Genomic DNA, 17,176 nt, shown 5'->3' with positions numbered 1-17,176 from the left:
CCCCAGATATGTTGCAACAGACAGAGAATGTAAATACAATCCAGTGCACTATTAGGGTTGCATCATGGTTTTATACAGCCAATTATTTACTCATTACAACCAAATTTAATAATAATCCAAGTTAAAGTCTGAGACCAATTTTACTGAAGCCAAAAAGCCAGGCACAAATGGCACATTTGAGACACGTGAGTTTATTTTTCAGTCCGCATTTGTGTTTTACTGCAGTTATTAAATTGATGTAATCTGCAATTTCATCGGCATACATTAAGGCAGTCTTTCACAAATGGGGTGCCGTCTGGCAAAAGATATTCTGACGCTGTTGACATAATGAAATTCCAGAAATTAATAGTTACTCATGAAATGCATGGTTGCAGCTGCCTCATACATCATCAAATTTCTTACATGCCCCTTTCTCAATGTTTTTTTTTCTCCATATCATAATGTTAGCCTTTATGTAGTCATATGCTGATGTAATTAGCCAGACAATATGTTTTTTTCCAGGGCAGTTGTGGCCTAGCAGTTAAGGTCTAAGGCGGTGCTGGACTAGTAAGCAGTGAGTAGCTGGTTCAAACCCCACCACTGCCAGGTTGTTTGTTGGATTCTGCTGCTATGGCTATTATCATGGCTGAATAATAGGTTCCATCCTTAAAAAGTCAAAGTGGGGGAGTCGATTCACTGTACAGGGTATTACTGTTTTGTAGTGTTTCACTACAGTTAAATCAGTCCCGCCGTGACCCTGAACAAGATTAACACTATATGTTGTTTGTTATTTATTAATGGAAATGAATTGGGCGTGACTTTAGTTGGTGACTTACCGACAGTGGATGAAGCTTCTCATCAAAAATATCTAAGAGCGTTCGCCCATCCACATCTCTGAAAGGACAGAGAAAGACACAAAGCATAGCCTTGACAAGACGTGTCTAACACCATGCATGAAGATTTAAATTCAGATTATCTTACACAGAAAGGAAAATAATGTGACCACAAACTCCTTTAATCCCTCTGATCAAGGGCATGATCGCTGATCACCCACTGGGTCCAGTGCCCATGCAGCTCAGTTCTAAAGTTTGTGGCATTTGGGGGACCAGTCCTAGGCTTTGAAATGCCACTGATGTTCCTATGCAGCAAACACACTACCTCTGCTATTCAGGCTTCTGGTACAGTAATAAGCGAAATGCTTGCTTGCTTGCTGTTGTGAATAATAAAGACATACTGATGAGACCCCCACCTGTTCTTTATGTGGTAGTAGATTGCCAGTGCAACACTGTGAACAAAAAGAAGAAAAAAATGACATTTAATTCAACATTACTGATTAAAAAGGACACATTGCACTGAGGGGCTGGATTAGAACAGGTAATAGGATGATTTTCACAAAGGTATCACTTATACCATCTTAATTCATATTTTATTAACAATGTGCATCTCAGTGACATTAGACTAGTTATTTACTCTATGGGTCAGTCTGAAAACCCAGTGATCTCTCTACACAGATGGCATTTTATGTCATCGTACGCGCACTCCCAAGAAGAAGGCTGTCTGAATTCTTAGATGCCTTAAAATGCTGCCTACTGAGGTGCCTTAATTCTAAGCGATAATCTGACTGAATAACGAGGGAGCATCCAATGCTTCCTTAGCGATTAAGGCAATCCCAGCATTCAATGCGGCACAACTTTTCTCACAGAACATTACAAACAGGGCGGACGAATGCAGAGTTCTTTTTGAATGCAAATACATTCTCAATTATTTTTAATTTGTATAAATGTTCACAAATGACAATTTAACCGTTTTCGGTACATGGAGGAAGATGTTAGCTGGCAAGCTAGAGGCTTGTGCCGCCTCAGCCAATTGATTTGAATGGCCTGAGGCTACTTGTGTTAGCTTAGTAAGCGAAAACTGCGGTGACACAATCGCATCTAAATAATCTGCCCTATGAGTTTGATGTCTTATTAGAATCCTTACTACTTAGGCAGATGCCTAGGTAGGCAGTAGGCAGCAAGGCAACTCACTAGGTTTTTAAGCTGGATGCCCATCCTAATGGAACCCTCCCTTACTTTATTTGGGCTTGAGCCAGCACTGAGAGTGCACTGATAAGTCATGACTGACTGGTTGATAGTACCACTGAGATCTGAACTGGTAATAAGCTAATAAATCCAATTCGCTATTCAATACATGTCCCACATGAGTGTATATAAACTTTTTTCTATTAAGGCTTTTCTCCCCAATTTTCTCCCAATCTAGTCATATCCAATTACCCGATTGTAAGTCATCTCTACTGCTGCAGACCTTCACTCCTGACTAGGAAAAGTCATAACTGCCACACTCCCCCTTGAGACGTGTGCAGTACCAACACTTCTTTCACTCTCATGAGTTGATATGAAGTCACACACACAATCGTTTGTCTGTGTAAGCACTCAGTTGGCCTAATTAGTACATAGTACAATTAGTAATAAACATAAAAAAGTATCAAATTGAAGGACTTCCCAAAATGATTCTTGTCTATTTATGAACAAGTACAATTGTTGAAATGTTCATAACACAAGATACATCATACGCTCAGGTGAAAGTGATTGTACCATTTGATGGTGTATTTGAGGTTGGGTTGGCTGACAGTGCTGTCATCCAGGAAGATGGTCGAGCAGGAGCTATACTTGCGTCTCACTGGGCCAGATGTGTGCTGCTGAAACACAATACATGAACAAGACAAATAAGCTGTGGTGAGCCTGCATTCAAAAACTGGCATTCTTTGGTGATGACTATGACCCCATTGGCTCAGGAATATGTTTGGCAAACTATGTGGTCAAAGACACAGTTTTGGTTTAGTATTTTTAACATATCCAGATTAATGTGGACAAATCACTGGGGAAAATCATACCCACAAACCCCAATCACATCACAAAAAACCTGCTCAACACTTCCATATTCTGTGTCTGAACTGAAAGTAAGAATTGATTTACACTGAGATGTGCTGGAGTTGGAGTTGTGTGATACTGTATTGTAGTTGAATGTAGTGGGCGATACTCACATGGTTCAGGTACAGACTTTTCCGCTTTTCCCGAACTGTAAAGAGAAACCATTATTCAGTAACACATCTAAACAAGACCTGTACCCAATCCTTCAGAATACCTCCCACCACAAACCAAAATAAGATGTAACGCTGCAAATCACATGACACCTGACAAACTGCTTTTAAGCTAGCTGTGCTTGTTTCCTCTGTCGTTGCTGCTTACTTTGAGCTTTTCTAAGCGGCGTGCACAGCACAGATTTGCCCCATTGCCTCACGGTTTTAATTGCTTGCTGACCTTTACAAAGATATTGTGTGAAAAGTGTTCTTCAATGGTCAGGACCCCCACAGGACCACCACAGAGCAGGTATTATTTAGGTGGTGGATGATTCTCAGCACTGCAGTGACACTGACATGGTGGTGGTGTGTTAGTGTGTGTTGTGCTGGTATGAGTGGATCAGACACAGCAACGCTGCTGGAGTTTTTAAAATACCGTGTCCACTTTATTAGACACTCCTACCTAGTTAATCCACCTTGTAGATGTAAAGTCAGAGACGATCGCTCATCTGTTGCTGCTGTCTGAGTTTCACCTTCAGCAGTGGTCACAGGACGCTGCCCACAGGGCGCTGTTGGCTGGATATTTTTGGTTGGTGGACTATTCTCAGTCCAGCAGTGACAGTGAGGTGTTTAAAAACTCCATCAGCATTGCTGAGTCTTATCCACTCATACCAGCACAACACACACTAACACACCACCACCATGTCAGTGTCACTGCAGTGCTGAAAATGATCCACCACCTAAATAATACCTGCTATGTGGTGGTCCTGGGAGAGTCCTGACCATTAAAGAACAGCATGAAAGGGGGCTAACAAAGCATGCAGAGAAACAGATGGACTACAGTCAGTAATTGTAGGACTACAAGTGAGTGTAGAAACAAGAAGGTGTTTTTTTTTTTTTTTTTGGAATTTTCCCCTCAGCTTCCCTCCATTTTCATCTAGTCGTGTCTAATAAACCAACTTGTATTTTCACCTTGGCTGCTGCAGACCTCCACTCTTCTCTCCTTTGACATGTGTACAATAACCGATGTGTACAATAATCGACTGCACAGACAGTCACACACCTCAGTCATCCCGCATCTTTGTGCAGGCGCCATTGATCAGCCAGCACAGGCTGTAATTGCAGCAGTTATGAGCAATCCCTATGGCCCACCCATCTCTTGGTTTGTTTTATGTTCTCAACCCTATTAAAACTGTCCCTGACGGCTGAAATTGTAGGACATTCTAATAAAATATGTTTGATTGTTAGGGGTGTAGCACAGAATTGACAGGTTGGTGCCTGCTCACCAACCAGGAGGTGTCGGTGAATGAAGGCAGTATGATCAATTCGGCACCTGGTTATAATTGTCTGGTCTTGCCTATTTAAGAAATCTGGGGTGTGTTTAATATTGATGTCGGGAGTTATTTCATGCAGTTTGTTTTGGGTATTGGTGGAGCAGTCTTCTTGCCATTTTTTTTCTGCAGTAGTCTTTGATTTCCAGCTAGGCATCAGTTTTTGGGATGTATCTCCAAGCAATCTCTTTGTTTCTTGTTTCTTTTGCCAAGCTATCTGCTTTTTAATTTCCTTCTATGCCACTATGACTGGGAATCCAGCAGTAGACAATGGAAACTCCTCGGCTGTAAAGTTCTTCGTCCAATTTAAGCAGTTCTTAGATTATTGGGTGATCTGTTCTCATGGACTCAAGAGCTTGCATGCAGGAGTCGGAGCAAATCACATAGTGTTTATAGGGACTAATAGATATATGTCTGATGGCCAAGAGGAGCGCATGAGCCTCTTTCGTGAATATTGAGGCATGATGAGAGAGACGGATACTATTACAGTGGCCGTTGGTAAAAAACGTGGCACCCACATGTCTCGCTCTCTTTTTTTTCCTCCCCATTTTCCTCACTCAATTTTGTCTTCTGCTGCTGAGAGATACCAGATTGCATCCGAGGAGAGCATGTCGCTGTACACGCCTCTTTCGACACGTGCACAGCCCTCCTCTTCTCGCCCGTGCATTCTGCACAGGCGTCTCTTCCGCCAATCAGGGTCCTTACACAGCGTATGAAGACCCATCCACCCACACATAGTCCGGCCCCCACCCTGCAGACACGGTGGCCAATTAGTATCTGCTGCAGGCACTGCCAATTATGCCCGCTAGATGGTGCCCAGCCGACCGATGGCAACACCTGGTGCTGGTGTGCAAGCGGAATATCCTGCTGCGGCACCTGGGCACCATGGGTCTCTCTTTTTGATCCGTCCGTAAAAATAAAGCTGTGTTTTGGGAAAACTCCCTCTCTTGGACTAGCCAATCATTGTTTGTGTAGGTGCCCGGCCAGCTGTTAGCAAAGCTGAGATTCAAACTCACAAGCATGAAAGTTCACATGACTAAAGAATACAACAATGATGTTCAGCTGAAGGTTGATAATAACAAAAGAAATCAAGAAATGGCTACATTTTAAATATTTGGGCAATAATGGAGAAGTTAAAAGCAACTAAAAATTTTAAGAATATCTCTGTAAGAGTGCATAGGTCTATATATGTCTATAGCTGCGTCCGAAATCGCATACTTAGAGAGTACGTACTAGATTGGAGGAAGTATATGCACTACTTGGCCGGTAAAAAAGTACATACTTTCAGTACAGAAGTATGCAGTATGCACACAACACCGCTACGTACTACATCCGCCATCTTTCCAACGTCAAGTGATGACGTGGGGACGTGATGACGTAATATCACCATAGTTACAGACTCATTACAAACACCACTCGCCAAAATTTTGGATAGTTATCGTCTTTTTGTTATTTATTCGTCTTTAAAATGTTTATTTTATTTATCTTACTTACACTTGTAAACAGAGGACTCAGAGGGCCGCTATCTTCTTGTTTCTTATTCCGCTTCGAACACCTACGCAGCTCCAGTTGCATTATGGGATACATTAGCAGACCGCAAGTGTGCATCACTTGCATACTCAAACATGGCTGCCCAATAAGTAGGTCATCCGGGTACTTCTCGTGTCCCTATGTGTATACTATGTATTCGGACATACTAACCGCTCTCGCGTCCTCATTTCGCGTACTATTGAGTATGGAAGTATGCGATTTCGGACGCAGCTTATGTCTATAAAAGCATATACAGTGAGGAGAATCTGCAAGAATCACAGCTTGGAAATAGCAGACATTAATTAGGTCTTGGGATTTAAAGATCTTACAAACTACAATAAAACATCATCCACATAACCAGAAGTTGTCTGGAAGAGTTGGGGAGGAAATCATAGAAAAAACCAACACACACAAATGGCTACAGTTTGCCAGATGTTACAGGTACTGTGTACTATGGTCAGATGGGTTTGGTTCAGACACCAAAAATAGCCATTATCCCTAAAAAAAACCTGGTCTATGAAGCAGGTTGTTGGATCAGTGGTGTAAAGCTGGTTTTCTTTCAAAAGCCCTGAACAACTTGGTTGAATACAAATTATCATGGACTCCATCAAGCACCAACAGATATTAAATTGAAACCTGACAGCCTGGGCCAAAAAGCATAACTAGGCAGTGACTGGATACTCAGCAGGGCATTGATCCAAAGTACACATCAAAACAAAAAAAATAAAAATCAATGGCAATACAATTAAGGTTTTGCAAAGGACATCCATGTCCCCTGAACTAACCCTCATTGAAAACCAGTGGGCTGAAATCTATATAATGCTTAGCTTTTGGGAGTCTTTTGTTAATATGTTCAATAAAACATCCAGGATAGGAAAAGGAAAATGTGTTTTACAGCCTGTTTCATTTGTGTTTCTAGGAATGGCAACGTTTCTGGTGGGTACTGCACTCATTAAAAGTTATTAAACCGTCAGCGAGGTTGTGTTTGCTCAGAACAACGTGTACAAACAGCTCTATTTGCAGCAACTTGCTAAGCTGTGCCACTTAATAAATCCCTCCGTTTGTTTTTCACCTTTGAAAATGATTCAAGCAGTGATTTTTATTCACATGGGTTTAGTTTTTTTTTTTTTTCAATGTAAAATATCTATAAAAACAGTTTTTTTCCCTTTTGGCTGCACCTGTATACATATTACGACTCGCTACAGCGGATCTGGTCCACAAAGGCTTGGGAGCTGCATTTAGAGCGCACTGACAAATACTACTGGGCTAGAGTATTGCGCTACCCAAATGCTCTTTTAATAAAAACAACATACCCTACCCAAACCCAAAGAGATTTAAATGAAATTGTGCCAGTAACAGAATGAAGTGTAATGTTTTCAATCATAACTTGTGAAGCTAAATGTTCTTCAGTCTCTTGCCTGCAGTTCAGATCTGTCACCTATTGAAAATGTGTGGCACATCATGACAAGGTAAATAAGACCGGTGACCATGAACTGTTAAGCAGCTGAGATCTCGAATCAGGCAAGAATGGACAAATATCCATTTGAAAAACTGCAACAATTTGTCCCAAACCACTAAAAAGTATAATTTATTATTTATTTTCTTTGAATTAAACACCATGTAATTCCTATTTGTCATGTTGCATATTATGTTTCAGTCTGTTTATAGTGTCTTTTCTTTATCAGAATCAGAATCTTTTTTATTCGCCAAGTAGCAGATGTACAAGGAATTTCTTTAGGTGCAGGTGTCAACATACATACAAGTTAAATAGTAAAAGGTACACTATATCTAAACATATAATAAACAATAAACAATGGTATATATATACATAGAATAAAATAAACAATATAGTAGTGATAAAAAATTGTGCAATAGAGATTATTTACACATAAGGTGCATGTGCATTAACTATTAAAATGCGGGAAGCTTGTGTGAAACCCACGAGCATTTATTAAAACGGAGGGATGTGGGAGTAGTCCTTGTTGAGTAAGCTGATTGCCTGGGGAAAGTATTTTAAGTCTAAAAGTCAAATTAATCACAGCAAACTAAAAAAAACAAAAAACATCCTGTCTTCTAAAGATTTGGAGACTGTTACCCATGCTTTTATCTCCTCTCAAATCGACTATTGTCATTCCCTTTACAGTAGACCCTTGACTTACGAATTTAATTGGTTCCAAAGGGCTGTTCCTAAGTCAAAGTGTTCATTAGTTAAACCTATTTTTCCCATAAGAAATCATGTAAATAGAATTAATCCGTGCCAGACCTCCCAAACCCCCCTTACCTAACCTTTCTAATATCTTAAATGCTCTTTTTTGTTATAAATACAAGTATATTTCACTTAATCTTAAATTATGGAATAGATAATACTGTAATAAATAATAATAAACAACAATACACAGTAGTACTGTACATAAACACACACACATCACATTTCAGTACAGTACGTGTGCTGTACCATACACCATAATACATTTCCTTCTTTTTTTTATAAAATGTATCTAGCAGACACAACAATAACTCTCATATTCCTCTATTATTTCCTTCTTTATTTCAACAGTATTGTATTTTGTAGGTGTAACTGAACGAAAGAAAGAATACTTTACTGAGCCGAATTCCTTTTTCTCTCTCACTCACTGTCCCCTCTGTCTGATGCAGTGACAGCTACTGGAATTTTACAAAATATAAAGAAAACACAGGAAAAACACTGTCCGCTGTCCGAATGTTCGCTCACTGTATGTATGTACAGGGGTTGGACAAAATAACTGAAACACCTGGTTTTAGACCACAATAATTTATTAGTATGGTGTAGGGCCTCCTTTTGCGGCCAATACAGCGTCAATTCGTCTTGGAAATGACATATACAAGTCCTGCACAGTGGTCAGAGGGATTTTAAGCCATTCTTCTTGCAGGATAGTGGCCAGGTCACTACGTGATGCTGGTGGAGGAAAACGTTTCCTGACTCGCTTCTCCAAAACACCCCAAAGTGGCTCAATAATATTTAGATCTGGTGACTGTGCAGGCCATGGGAGATGTTCAACTTCACTTTCATGTTCATCAAACCAATCTTTCACCAGTCTTGCTGTGTGTATTGGTGCATTGTCATCCTGATACACGGCACCGCCATTGGATGCACATGGTCCTCCAGAATGGTTCGGTAGTCCTTGGCAGTGACGCGCCCATCTAGCACAAGTATTGGACCAAGGGAATGCCATGATATGGCAGCCCAAACCATCACTGATCCACCCCCATGCTTCACTCTGGGCATGCAACAGTCTGGGTGGTACGCTTCTTTGGGGCTTCTCCACACCGTAACTCTCCCGGATGTGGGGAAAACAGTAAAGGTGGACTCATCAGAGAACAATACATGTTTCACATTGTCCACAGCCCAAGATTTGCGCTCCTTGCACCATTGAAACCGACGTTTGGCATCGGCACGAGTGACCAAAGGTTTGGCTATAGCAGCCCGGCCGTGTATATCGACCCTCTGGAGCTCCCGGCGGACAGTTCTGGTGGAAACAGGAGAGTCGAGGTGCACATTTAATTCTGCCGTGATTTGGGCAGCCGTGGTTTTATGTTTTTTGGATACAATCCGGGTTAGCACCCGAACATCCCTTTCAGACAGCTTCCTCTTGCGTCCACAGTTAATCCTGTTGGATGTGGTTTGTCCTTCTTGGTGGTATGCTGACATTACCCTGGATACCGTGGCTCTTGATACATCACAAAGACTTGCTGTCTTGGTCACAGATGCGCCAGCAAGACGTGCACCAACAATTTGTCCTCTTTTGAACTCTGGTATGTCACCCATAATGTTGTGTGCATTGCAATATTTTGAGCAAAACTGTGCTCTTACCCTGCTAATTGAACCTTCACACTCTGCTCTTACTGGTGCAATGTGCAATTAATGAAGATTGGCCACCAGACTGGTCCAATTTAGCCTTGAAACCTCCCACACTAAAATGACAGGTGTTTCAGTTATTTTGTCCAACCCCTGTATATATATATATATATATATATATATATATATATATATATACACAGTATATATATATATATATATATATATATATATATATATATATATATATATACTGTATATATATACTGTATATACAGTATATTAGGGCTGTCGAAGTTAACGCGATAATAACGCATTAACGCGATCTCAATTTAACGCGATTTAAAAAAAATAGTGCCGTTAACGCAAATTCTATTTGGCTCTGCGAGTCATCCGTAGTTCATGTTGAGACTTGACCGTGCACGGCAACTCTCATTAAGACAGCGTTTCTCAAATGTAACCGAGCGTCATAGTGCTGCACTTTCTTAATAAAGAAATAAATACACGGTATATTCACAAGTTGTCGGGAGCAGAACACTTTTATTACTTTTTCTGCTACGGTACCGAATAGCGGAAAGCTAGAGTCATTAGCCAAGCATGCTATTCCATGAACTATGGAAGCCCCAAAGGGTCAAAACACACTCACTTCGTGTAGAAACGTCCATCAAACCACTGTCACGATACAACCACAGAAAAGTCTGTTACAATAACTACGCCTTATTCCACCTAAAGCACCGCTGATCTACAATGTTTGCTGATGGAGAAATTTTAACCTACAATCTGACATATATACGAAGTCAAGGGTCTCTGCTGGATAGTATTACTGTCTAGTATGTGAGTGAATAAAACTCCCTTACAGTTTTCTCTTGTCCCAGCAGTTTTTAACATCAGTACATTTAGCATAAAATGTGTTCACCATTTTAATTGTAACATTTCACTTAAAAATCCTTGTTTTCTATAACATTTACACAGATTTTTTTTATGCGATTAATCGTGATTAACTATGTGAAATTCTGAGATTAATCACGATTAAAATTTTTGATCAATCCAAAATGTTCATATGGTAAACCGTTCGTAACTCAAGGGTCTACTGTATTTTGGGATCTGCCATCCCATTCTGTCCCGTTTGCAGCTTGTGCAAAATGAAGCTGCTCGATTACTCACTGGTACAAAGAAAAGGGAGCACATTTCACCAATCCTGGTCTCCCACCATTGGCTCCAAGGAAAATATCGTATAGAATTTAAGGTTCTTTTATTCATATTTAAGGCTTTCCACGGTGAAGCCCCATCCTATATATCTAATCTCATCTGCCCCCATTCTACCTCTATCTTCTGACCAGTTGCCTTTAACTGTCCCACGCACTCGGACGAGGTCCAAAGGTGACCAGGCTTTTTTATGGCTGCCCCGAAACTATGGGACAGCTTGCCACTTTTTATTAAGGCGTCCCCTACAATTGATTGTTTTAAATCCAACTTAAAGACCTATTTGTTTTCACAGGCTTTTGGGCTTTAGCATGGCTTTTTCTCTGCCAACTTTTACTTACATTAATTTTTATTTTGCTATATGTCTTTCACTGTAGTTTATGTTATTGATTTGATTTATTATTGTTCTGATTTTACCGTACAGCACCTTCGATGACACTTGAGGTCTTTTAAGGTGCTTTATAAATAAAACTGACTTGACTTGATTAATAGGAAATGTGATGTAACACTGGTAATCATACCTCTGACTCAACTTCTAAATTTGTTTATCAAATTTTCTTTGTACTTTTATTTCATTTTACAAAATGTCCCAATTTTTCTGGAAATGGGATTTGTATTTTCAAAGCATACACGTGTGTACGTGTGTGTGTGTGTGTGTGTGTGTGTGTGTGTGTGTATTGGAGAATGAACATGAACAGACCTGCAGCTCCAATCTTTTAATTCCATGCAGTTTAACACTGTTTAACACTGCTTAACACACACTACACACGCTACATACACACACTACACAGTCAATGCGCTTTTATATGGCATATTAACACTATTCTTAGCCTGAGCCACAACAGTCTGACGGGGCACGTGTAACATTTCGGGCGGCATGCTTGAGCTGTTCTGCACCGGAAACACACAGCTGCAGCACATCCACATCAGCGACACACGGTCTAATGTAAGCACATTACATAAAGCAGTATGTGAGGCATGATTCCATAAATATACCTCTTCCAAATAAGAGCACTGATTAATAATTTAAATTTTCATGTGTTACCATCACTTTATACTGGTCAGGGTCTAAGACACCCCAGACAGGATGCCAATCCATCGTGGGGCCTTGGCCATTCCCCTAATCAGACAAAGCCTGATGTATGTAGGCCCCTGACCAGCCGATAGCACTACTGGGGAATCAAACCCTGAATTCCAGCAGTATTGAGCTACCTTTACTGCTGCGCCACCTGAGCACCCAAAGATTGGTTTGTTTAAACACAAAATCAATCAGAACATTTGTTTTAGTTATTTTTGTCATTTGACACGAACAAGGAATATAATCCCTCCAGCATAGGCATCAGTGTGGTGCTGCCCATCTTGCTTGTAGCCAAACAATCTTGTTGGAATGTTTGGAAAAATGCTCATATGATACTCCATATGATCGTGTCTGTGGGGATTTGTGCCTGTTTAGTTCAAAGTATCTTGGCTCGCAATTGATGTTCTAATTCATACCAAAGCTTTGGGATTCCAGGCACTACAGAGCTCCTCCATATCGTTTCATTTGAAGTGTGGTGTTTAGGTGATGGTCCACAAACTGGAGAAGAACTAATTTCATAGCTACCTTACCTGATTGTATAAGTTTTGATGTTTGCCAAACCCTCCCACTATTATTGTATGATGTAGATATAATTCTGGAATCATGACTAATGTTTCACTGATATAAACCTTTTTTGGACATTATTGCTAAGTGAAGCATGAGCACAACGTCACAGATAAAGCCAAAACACAGACAATAACATGACTTTGAGGCAACCTTGGTAGTGAACATACCTTTCTTGTTGAATGGAGGAACTGAAAGACAAGAAGCAAGATGGATTTTTTTTTCAACTGAGTAAAAAAAAAAATTCATTTTCTCGAAAAGCATTTTTAGTTTTATGTATAATTAGCAATACTAGAAGTCGGTTATTACTAACAGTACACAAAATACAATTGAAAGCTTGTAAATGTTTATAAAACGGGAAAAAAAATTACTAACCATTTTCAAGCTCAAAAAACCCTATATTAAATAATCCTATATTAATGATCCCTGTGTTAATGATTCTGCCAAGCCAGTTACAAGTGTGGTGATGAGATTTGAGTTGTGGTTTGTACGGCACTGTCGTAAAAACAAAGCACACAATTCATGTAGTCATACCAAGTGTGATCTGCAAAACTGAATAATGCAATGCTGTAAGACAAAAAAAAAAAAAAAATAATCAATTATTAGGCCCTCATGACTGATGCAATTACGACCTCTGCTGGATGATTGATGGCACCTGCACAGAGACGAGGGATAATGAGGATCAGTGTGTGATTCTCCATGTGGAAATCTGAACTCGCCTTGTGCAAGTGAAAAGGTGCAGTCGGCTACTGCACACGTGTCGGAGGGGGCGTGTGTTAGTCACGGCTCTCCTAAGTCAGGAGTGTAATGCAATCGGGTAATTGGATACGACTAGATTGGGAGGAAATTTGGGAAAAATGCAAAAAAGGTAGATCTGTAGAACTAGATCTGTAGAACTAGAAACAATACTGCTGCTAAGGTTCTCATCATATCACACACCAGTATTGAAGATTATTCAACTCAAACTAGAGTCTTACATTGAAAGCAAACTGCCAGATGTGCACACAGGACTCAGTTAGTGATCTTAAATCTTAAAAGTTAGTGGTCTGAGTGTTCTATTCAGTCTGCCAATTTTAAATAGTGAGAACAATCAATTTACTGGTGTACCCTGACCAGGATAAAGTGTTCTATGGTGCATCATGAAATTTGAATTCAGAAAAACTTTCACTATTTCACTAAATGAGCATTACATATTTAACAGCTACCAGATTCAGGACCTTTTGATCGGCCATCATGCATAAACCATGAGACGCACTCCGGCGGAGCGGTTACGTAAGAACAGATCCGCCGCTAATCAGATTCAATGTGGCCTGTAAAGCCGAGCTCCATTAATAACATCAAACAGCCTATATACAAATTCCCACAGCAATCTCGGTCAGAGACAGAGCTTCACTAAATCAAACCATTACACACAAACACACACTTCCACACTAAACAAACCTCACTGTCATCAGACCATCTGTAATCCTGCCTCCGTATCCATTTAGTTCTAATTACAGGGAGCATTCTGGGGTCTGGGGCTGCAACTAATGGACAAAATCCTTTCAAATCCATTCTACGAACTAGGGATGCATCCCAATCATAACTACTTTAGCGTATTTGGAGAGGCGGGACAAGCCGGGTAGCCATCCAATCAGTACTAATCTCTTTTGCAGTACCGCGGTAAGAGCACACTTGCACAAATTTGATCTAAACCCGGGAAGACCAGACTAGCCTGTGAACTGTCTTTACTCATGGAACTAGATTAACTCCACAGTGTCAACAGGGAGAAAGAGGAGAGCCGATATATGGACACATTTCTCATTTGACGTCATGAAAAACAAGACGATGTGTAAACCATGTGGGGCGACGATCTCGGGTAAAAACACAACACATCTGAAACATCTGGCACCGCTGGCAGTATAATGGCAACATAATGTCACAGCTGCTTTAACGGTACCCAGTTTTATAAAGAATGTAATATGCAATTTGTTATGAACAATGCATATACTTTTCAGGCAGAGCAAGCCTACTGGTCATTAATATTTTGTTATTGTTATGCTCAATAAGCAAGGTCAGGTAAATAAAGATGTTTGAAATAAGTTAAATCTGTTTTTGTGTGTATTGCACATTCAAACATTAATAATATTCCACAACTGGTTAAAAATGTTTCATTTTGTGTAAGTGTATATAATGACTTAAATAATTTAAGGGAAGTGATAAAAAAGCATTTACATTTTACACCCTTTATATTTTAGTCGACTGAATCGACTGTAGATTTAGTCGACTATATTCTTATAATAATTAGTCGACTAAAACTAGACTAAAACTAAAACAATTCAGATGACTAAATTATGACTAAAACTAAATGACATTTTAGTCAAAAGACTATGACTAAAACTAAATCAAAATTTGCTGTCAAAATTAACACTGCTCTGCTCAACTTTTTTGTGTCATCGCCCACTGTGCATCTCTAACATTTGCTCAACCTCCTGTCACCGGAAATCATCAGCTCTAATTGAAAATAAATGACAACCGGTGGCTTTGTTGTGTCAGCTCGCTGCTGGTCTGAACACAGGGTAACAATGTTTACAGAGTCGTTCAGGACAGTTTATTTATTTATTATGATGTTTTACGCCGTGCTTACAAAGTGGTTATATTCACTGCAGGAAAAGTAGGTAATTCTCATATTTAAGCTAATAGTCCTTGTCGAGTGTTGTTCTTATATGTTGTTCTTATATGTTGTTCTTTAGATGCGCTCTTTTATTCAAATTATCCTGCAGGCCAGTGTTTTTGGTCTGTCGGTCCTGGATTCTGCGAGAACTCTGCTTCGTTTAGGATGAAAACAAAGAAATCATGTCAGATGCACGGAAGAAGGAGGCGCAGAAGCACAGTATGTGTATATACCAACAGGTGAAAAAAAATCAATCCATTAAAAAAAATCATATCATAATGTAGTAAGTAATAACTCAGGTTGTATTACTGTATTTTATTTCACTGAAACATGAGTGCACAGTGAAAGACTCATTACACCACTGGGTATTCATTCAGTTCAGGATGTGCAGCTGTATCGCCACATTTACTGGCATATTTATCCTTCGTATCCCCTAAGAAAATACTTATGTGTGTTATTTTGGCCAAATGTTTTTCCATATTAACTGAACAGGTTTAAAATAAATGAACAGGCTCATGAATGAATAATTTGTCTACCATATGAATATTTTCCAGCTTATAAAGCTTTGAATGTTTGTGTAATGTTTTTTTTTATTACATCAGTATAATATATTGCTCTCGGGTGGTTCAGCGGTCTACTACTCTAGCCCAGAGTTTTTGCAAATCCTGGGTCTGTGACCCTTAGTTGGGTCGCTAGCCGAAAAAATGGGTCGCAGAGAAAGATAAATTAAGCAAACTTGTATACAAACGCCCCCTTGTGGAGGCTTTATGTTATGGTATCTTGTAAATCACAGTGAGACCAGATAGAGTTTGTTTGTTTGTTTATTAGGACGTTTATTATTTTAACGTCATGTTTTACACTATGGTTACATTCATGACAGGAACGGTAGTTACTCATTACACAAGGTCAATCAGTTCACAAGGTTATATCAAACACAGTCATGGACAATTTAGTGTCTCCAATTCACCTCACTTGCATGTCTTTGGACTGTGGGAGGAAACCGGAGCACCCGGAGGAAACCCACGCAGACACGGAAAGAACATGCAAACTCCACACAGAAAGGATCTGGACCATGTCCCCACCTGGGGATCGAACTCAGGACCTTCGTGCTGTGAGGCGACAGTGCTACCCACTTAGCCACCGTGCCACCCCAGATAGAGTAAGATAACACCGTCATCCCCAACTTCAACTCCCTCCCAGACCCCGACAAACTACCCCACCTACTGGGGGAGCACAGAGAGAGCTGCACACTAGCAGCACTCTATACACACACCTGCCACCAGGTGAGGGACAGTGGGTGACCATGTCTCATACACACACACACACACACACAATCTAATTGTTATGACTACCTCATTATTGTAAATGTTATATTTTTTTACTGTTATTATTTGCACTGTTTATATTATTATTTTTCTATTTTATATTTTTGCACCTGTAACTATTTTGTATATTTTTGTTCTAATTGTTATTTTTATTATTTCTCTGTAACTGAGTTTTGGCAATACGAATGTCCTATTTTGTCATGCCAATAAAGCTTCTTTTGAGTTTGAGTTTGAGTAAGATGCATTTTGTTTGTGTTGCCTGGGTCAAAAAATAATGGACAAAATGTGGGTTGCTTAAAAAGTTTAAAAAGCCCTGCTCTAGCCCACCTGAGATACAAGTTTGAATCTCAGCTATGCTATTGGCTGGTGGGCGTCTACACGTGATTGGTGGGGATGGCCAAAGCTCTGCGATGGATTGGCGCACTATCCAGAGTATTAATTCACAGTTGGAAATAAATTGACTTCAGCATGAGGTTCTGTTTTTCCCATATTTTAGAAAGATTATACTAATAAACACAAAAGGCGCCCTCGGGTGAAGCAGTGGTCTTTTACACTAACCCACAAGTACTGAGATCCAAATTTAATTTCAGATTGTCTTT

The 17,176-nt window shown here is 39.9% G+C and overlaps 1 protein-coding gene across 1 annotated transcript in view; it reads right to left on the bottom strand.

The window, feature by feature from the left end:
• The window catches only part of ccny (cyclin Y), an 83,453-nt gene that overhangs the window by 12,947 nt on the left and 53,330 nt on the right, over nt 1-17,176 (bottom strand). Inside the window, exons 4-8 of the mRNA XM_062992042.1 lie at nt 12,770-12,790; nt 3,023-3,057; nt 2,574-2,677; nt 1,229-1,264; nt 816-873 (exon numbers count right to left, since the gene is read on the bottom strand). Of these exons, the coding sequence (XP_062848112.1) occupies nt 816-873; nt 1,229-1,264; nt 2,574-2,677; nt 3,023-3,057; nt 12,770-12,790 (254 nt within the window). The remainder of the gene's footprint in view (nt 1-815; nt 874-1,228; nt 1,265-2,573; nt 2,678-3,022; nt 3,058-12,769; nt 12,791-17,176) is intronic.

This window comes from Trichomycterus rosablanca, chromosome 3, assembly GCF_030014385.1.
Source record: "Trichomycterus rosablanca isolate fTriRos1 chromosome 3, fTriRos1.hap1, whole genome shotgun sequence".
Taxonomy (NCBI): Eukaryota; Metazoa; Chordata; class Actinopteri; order Siluriformes; family Trichomycteridae; genus Trichomycterus; species Trichomycterus rosablanca.
The sequence above is the reverse complement of the archived record's forward strand: the minus strand, read 5'-3'. Positions and strand labels throughout refer to the sequence as shown.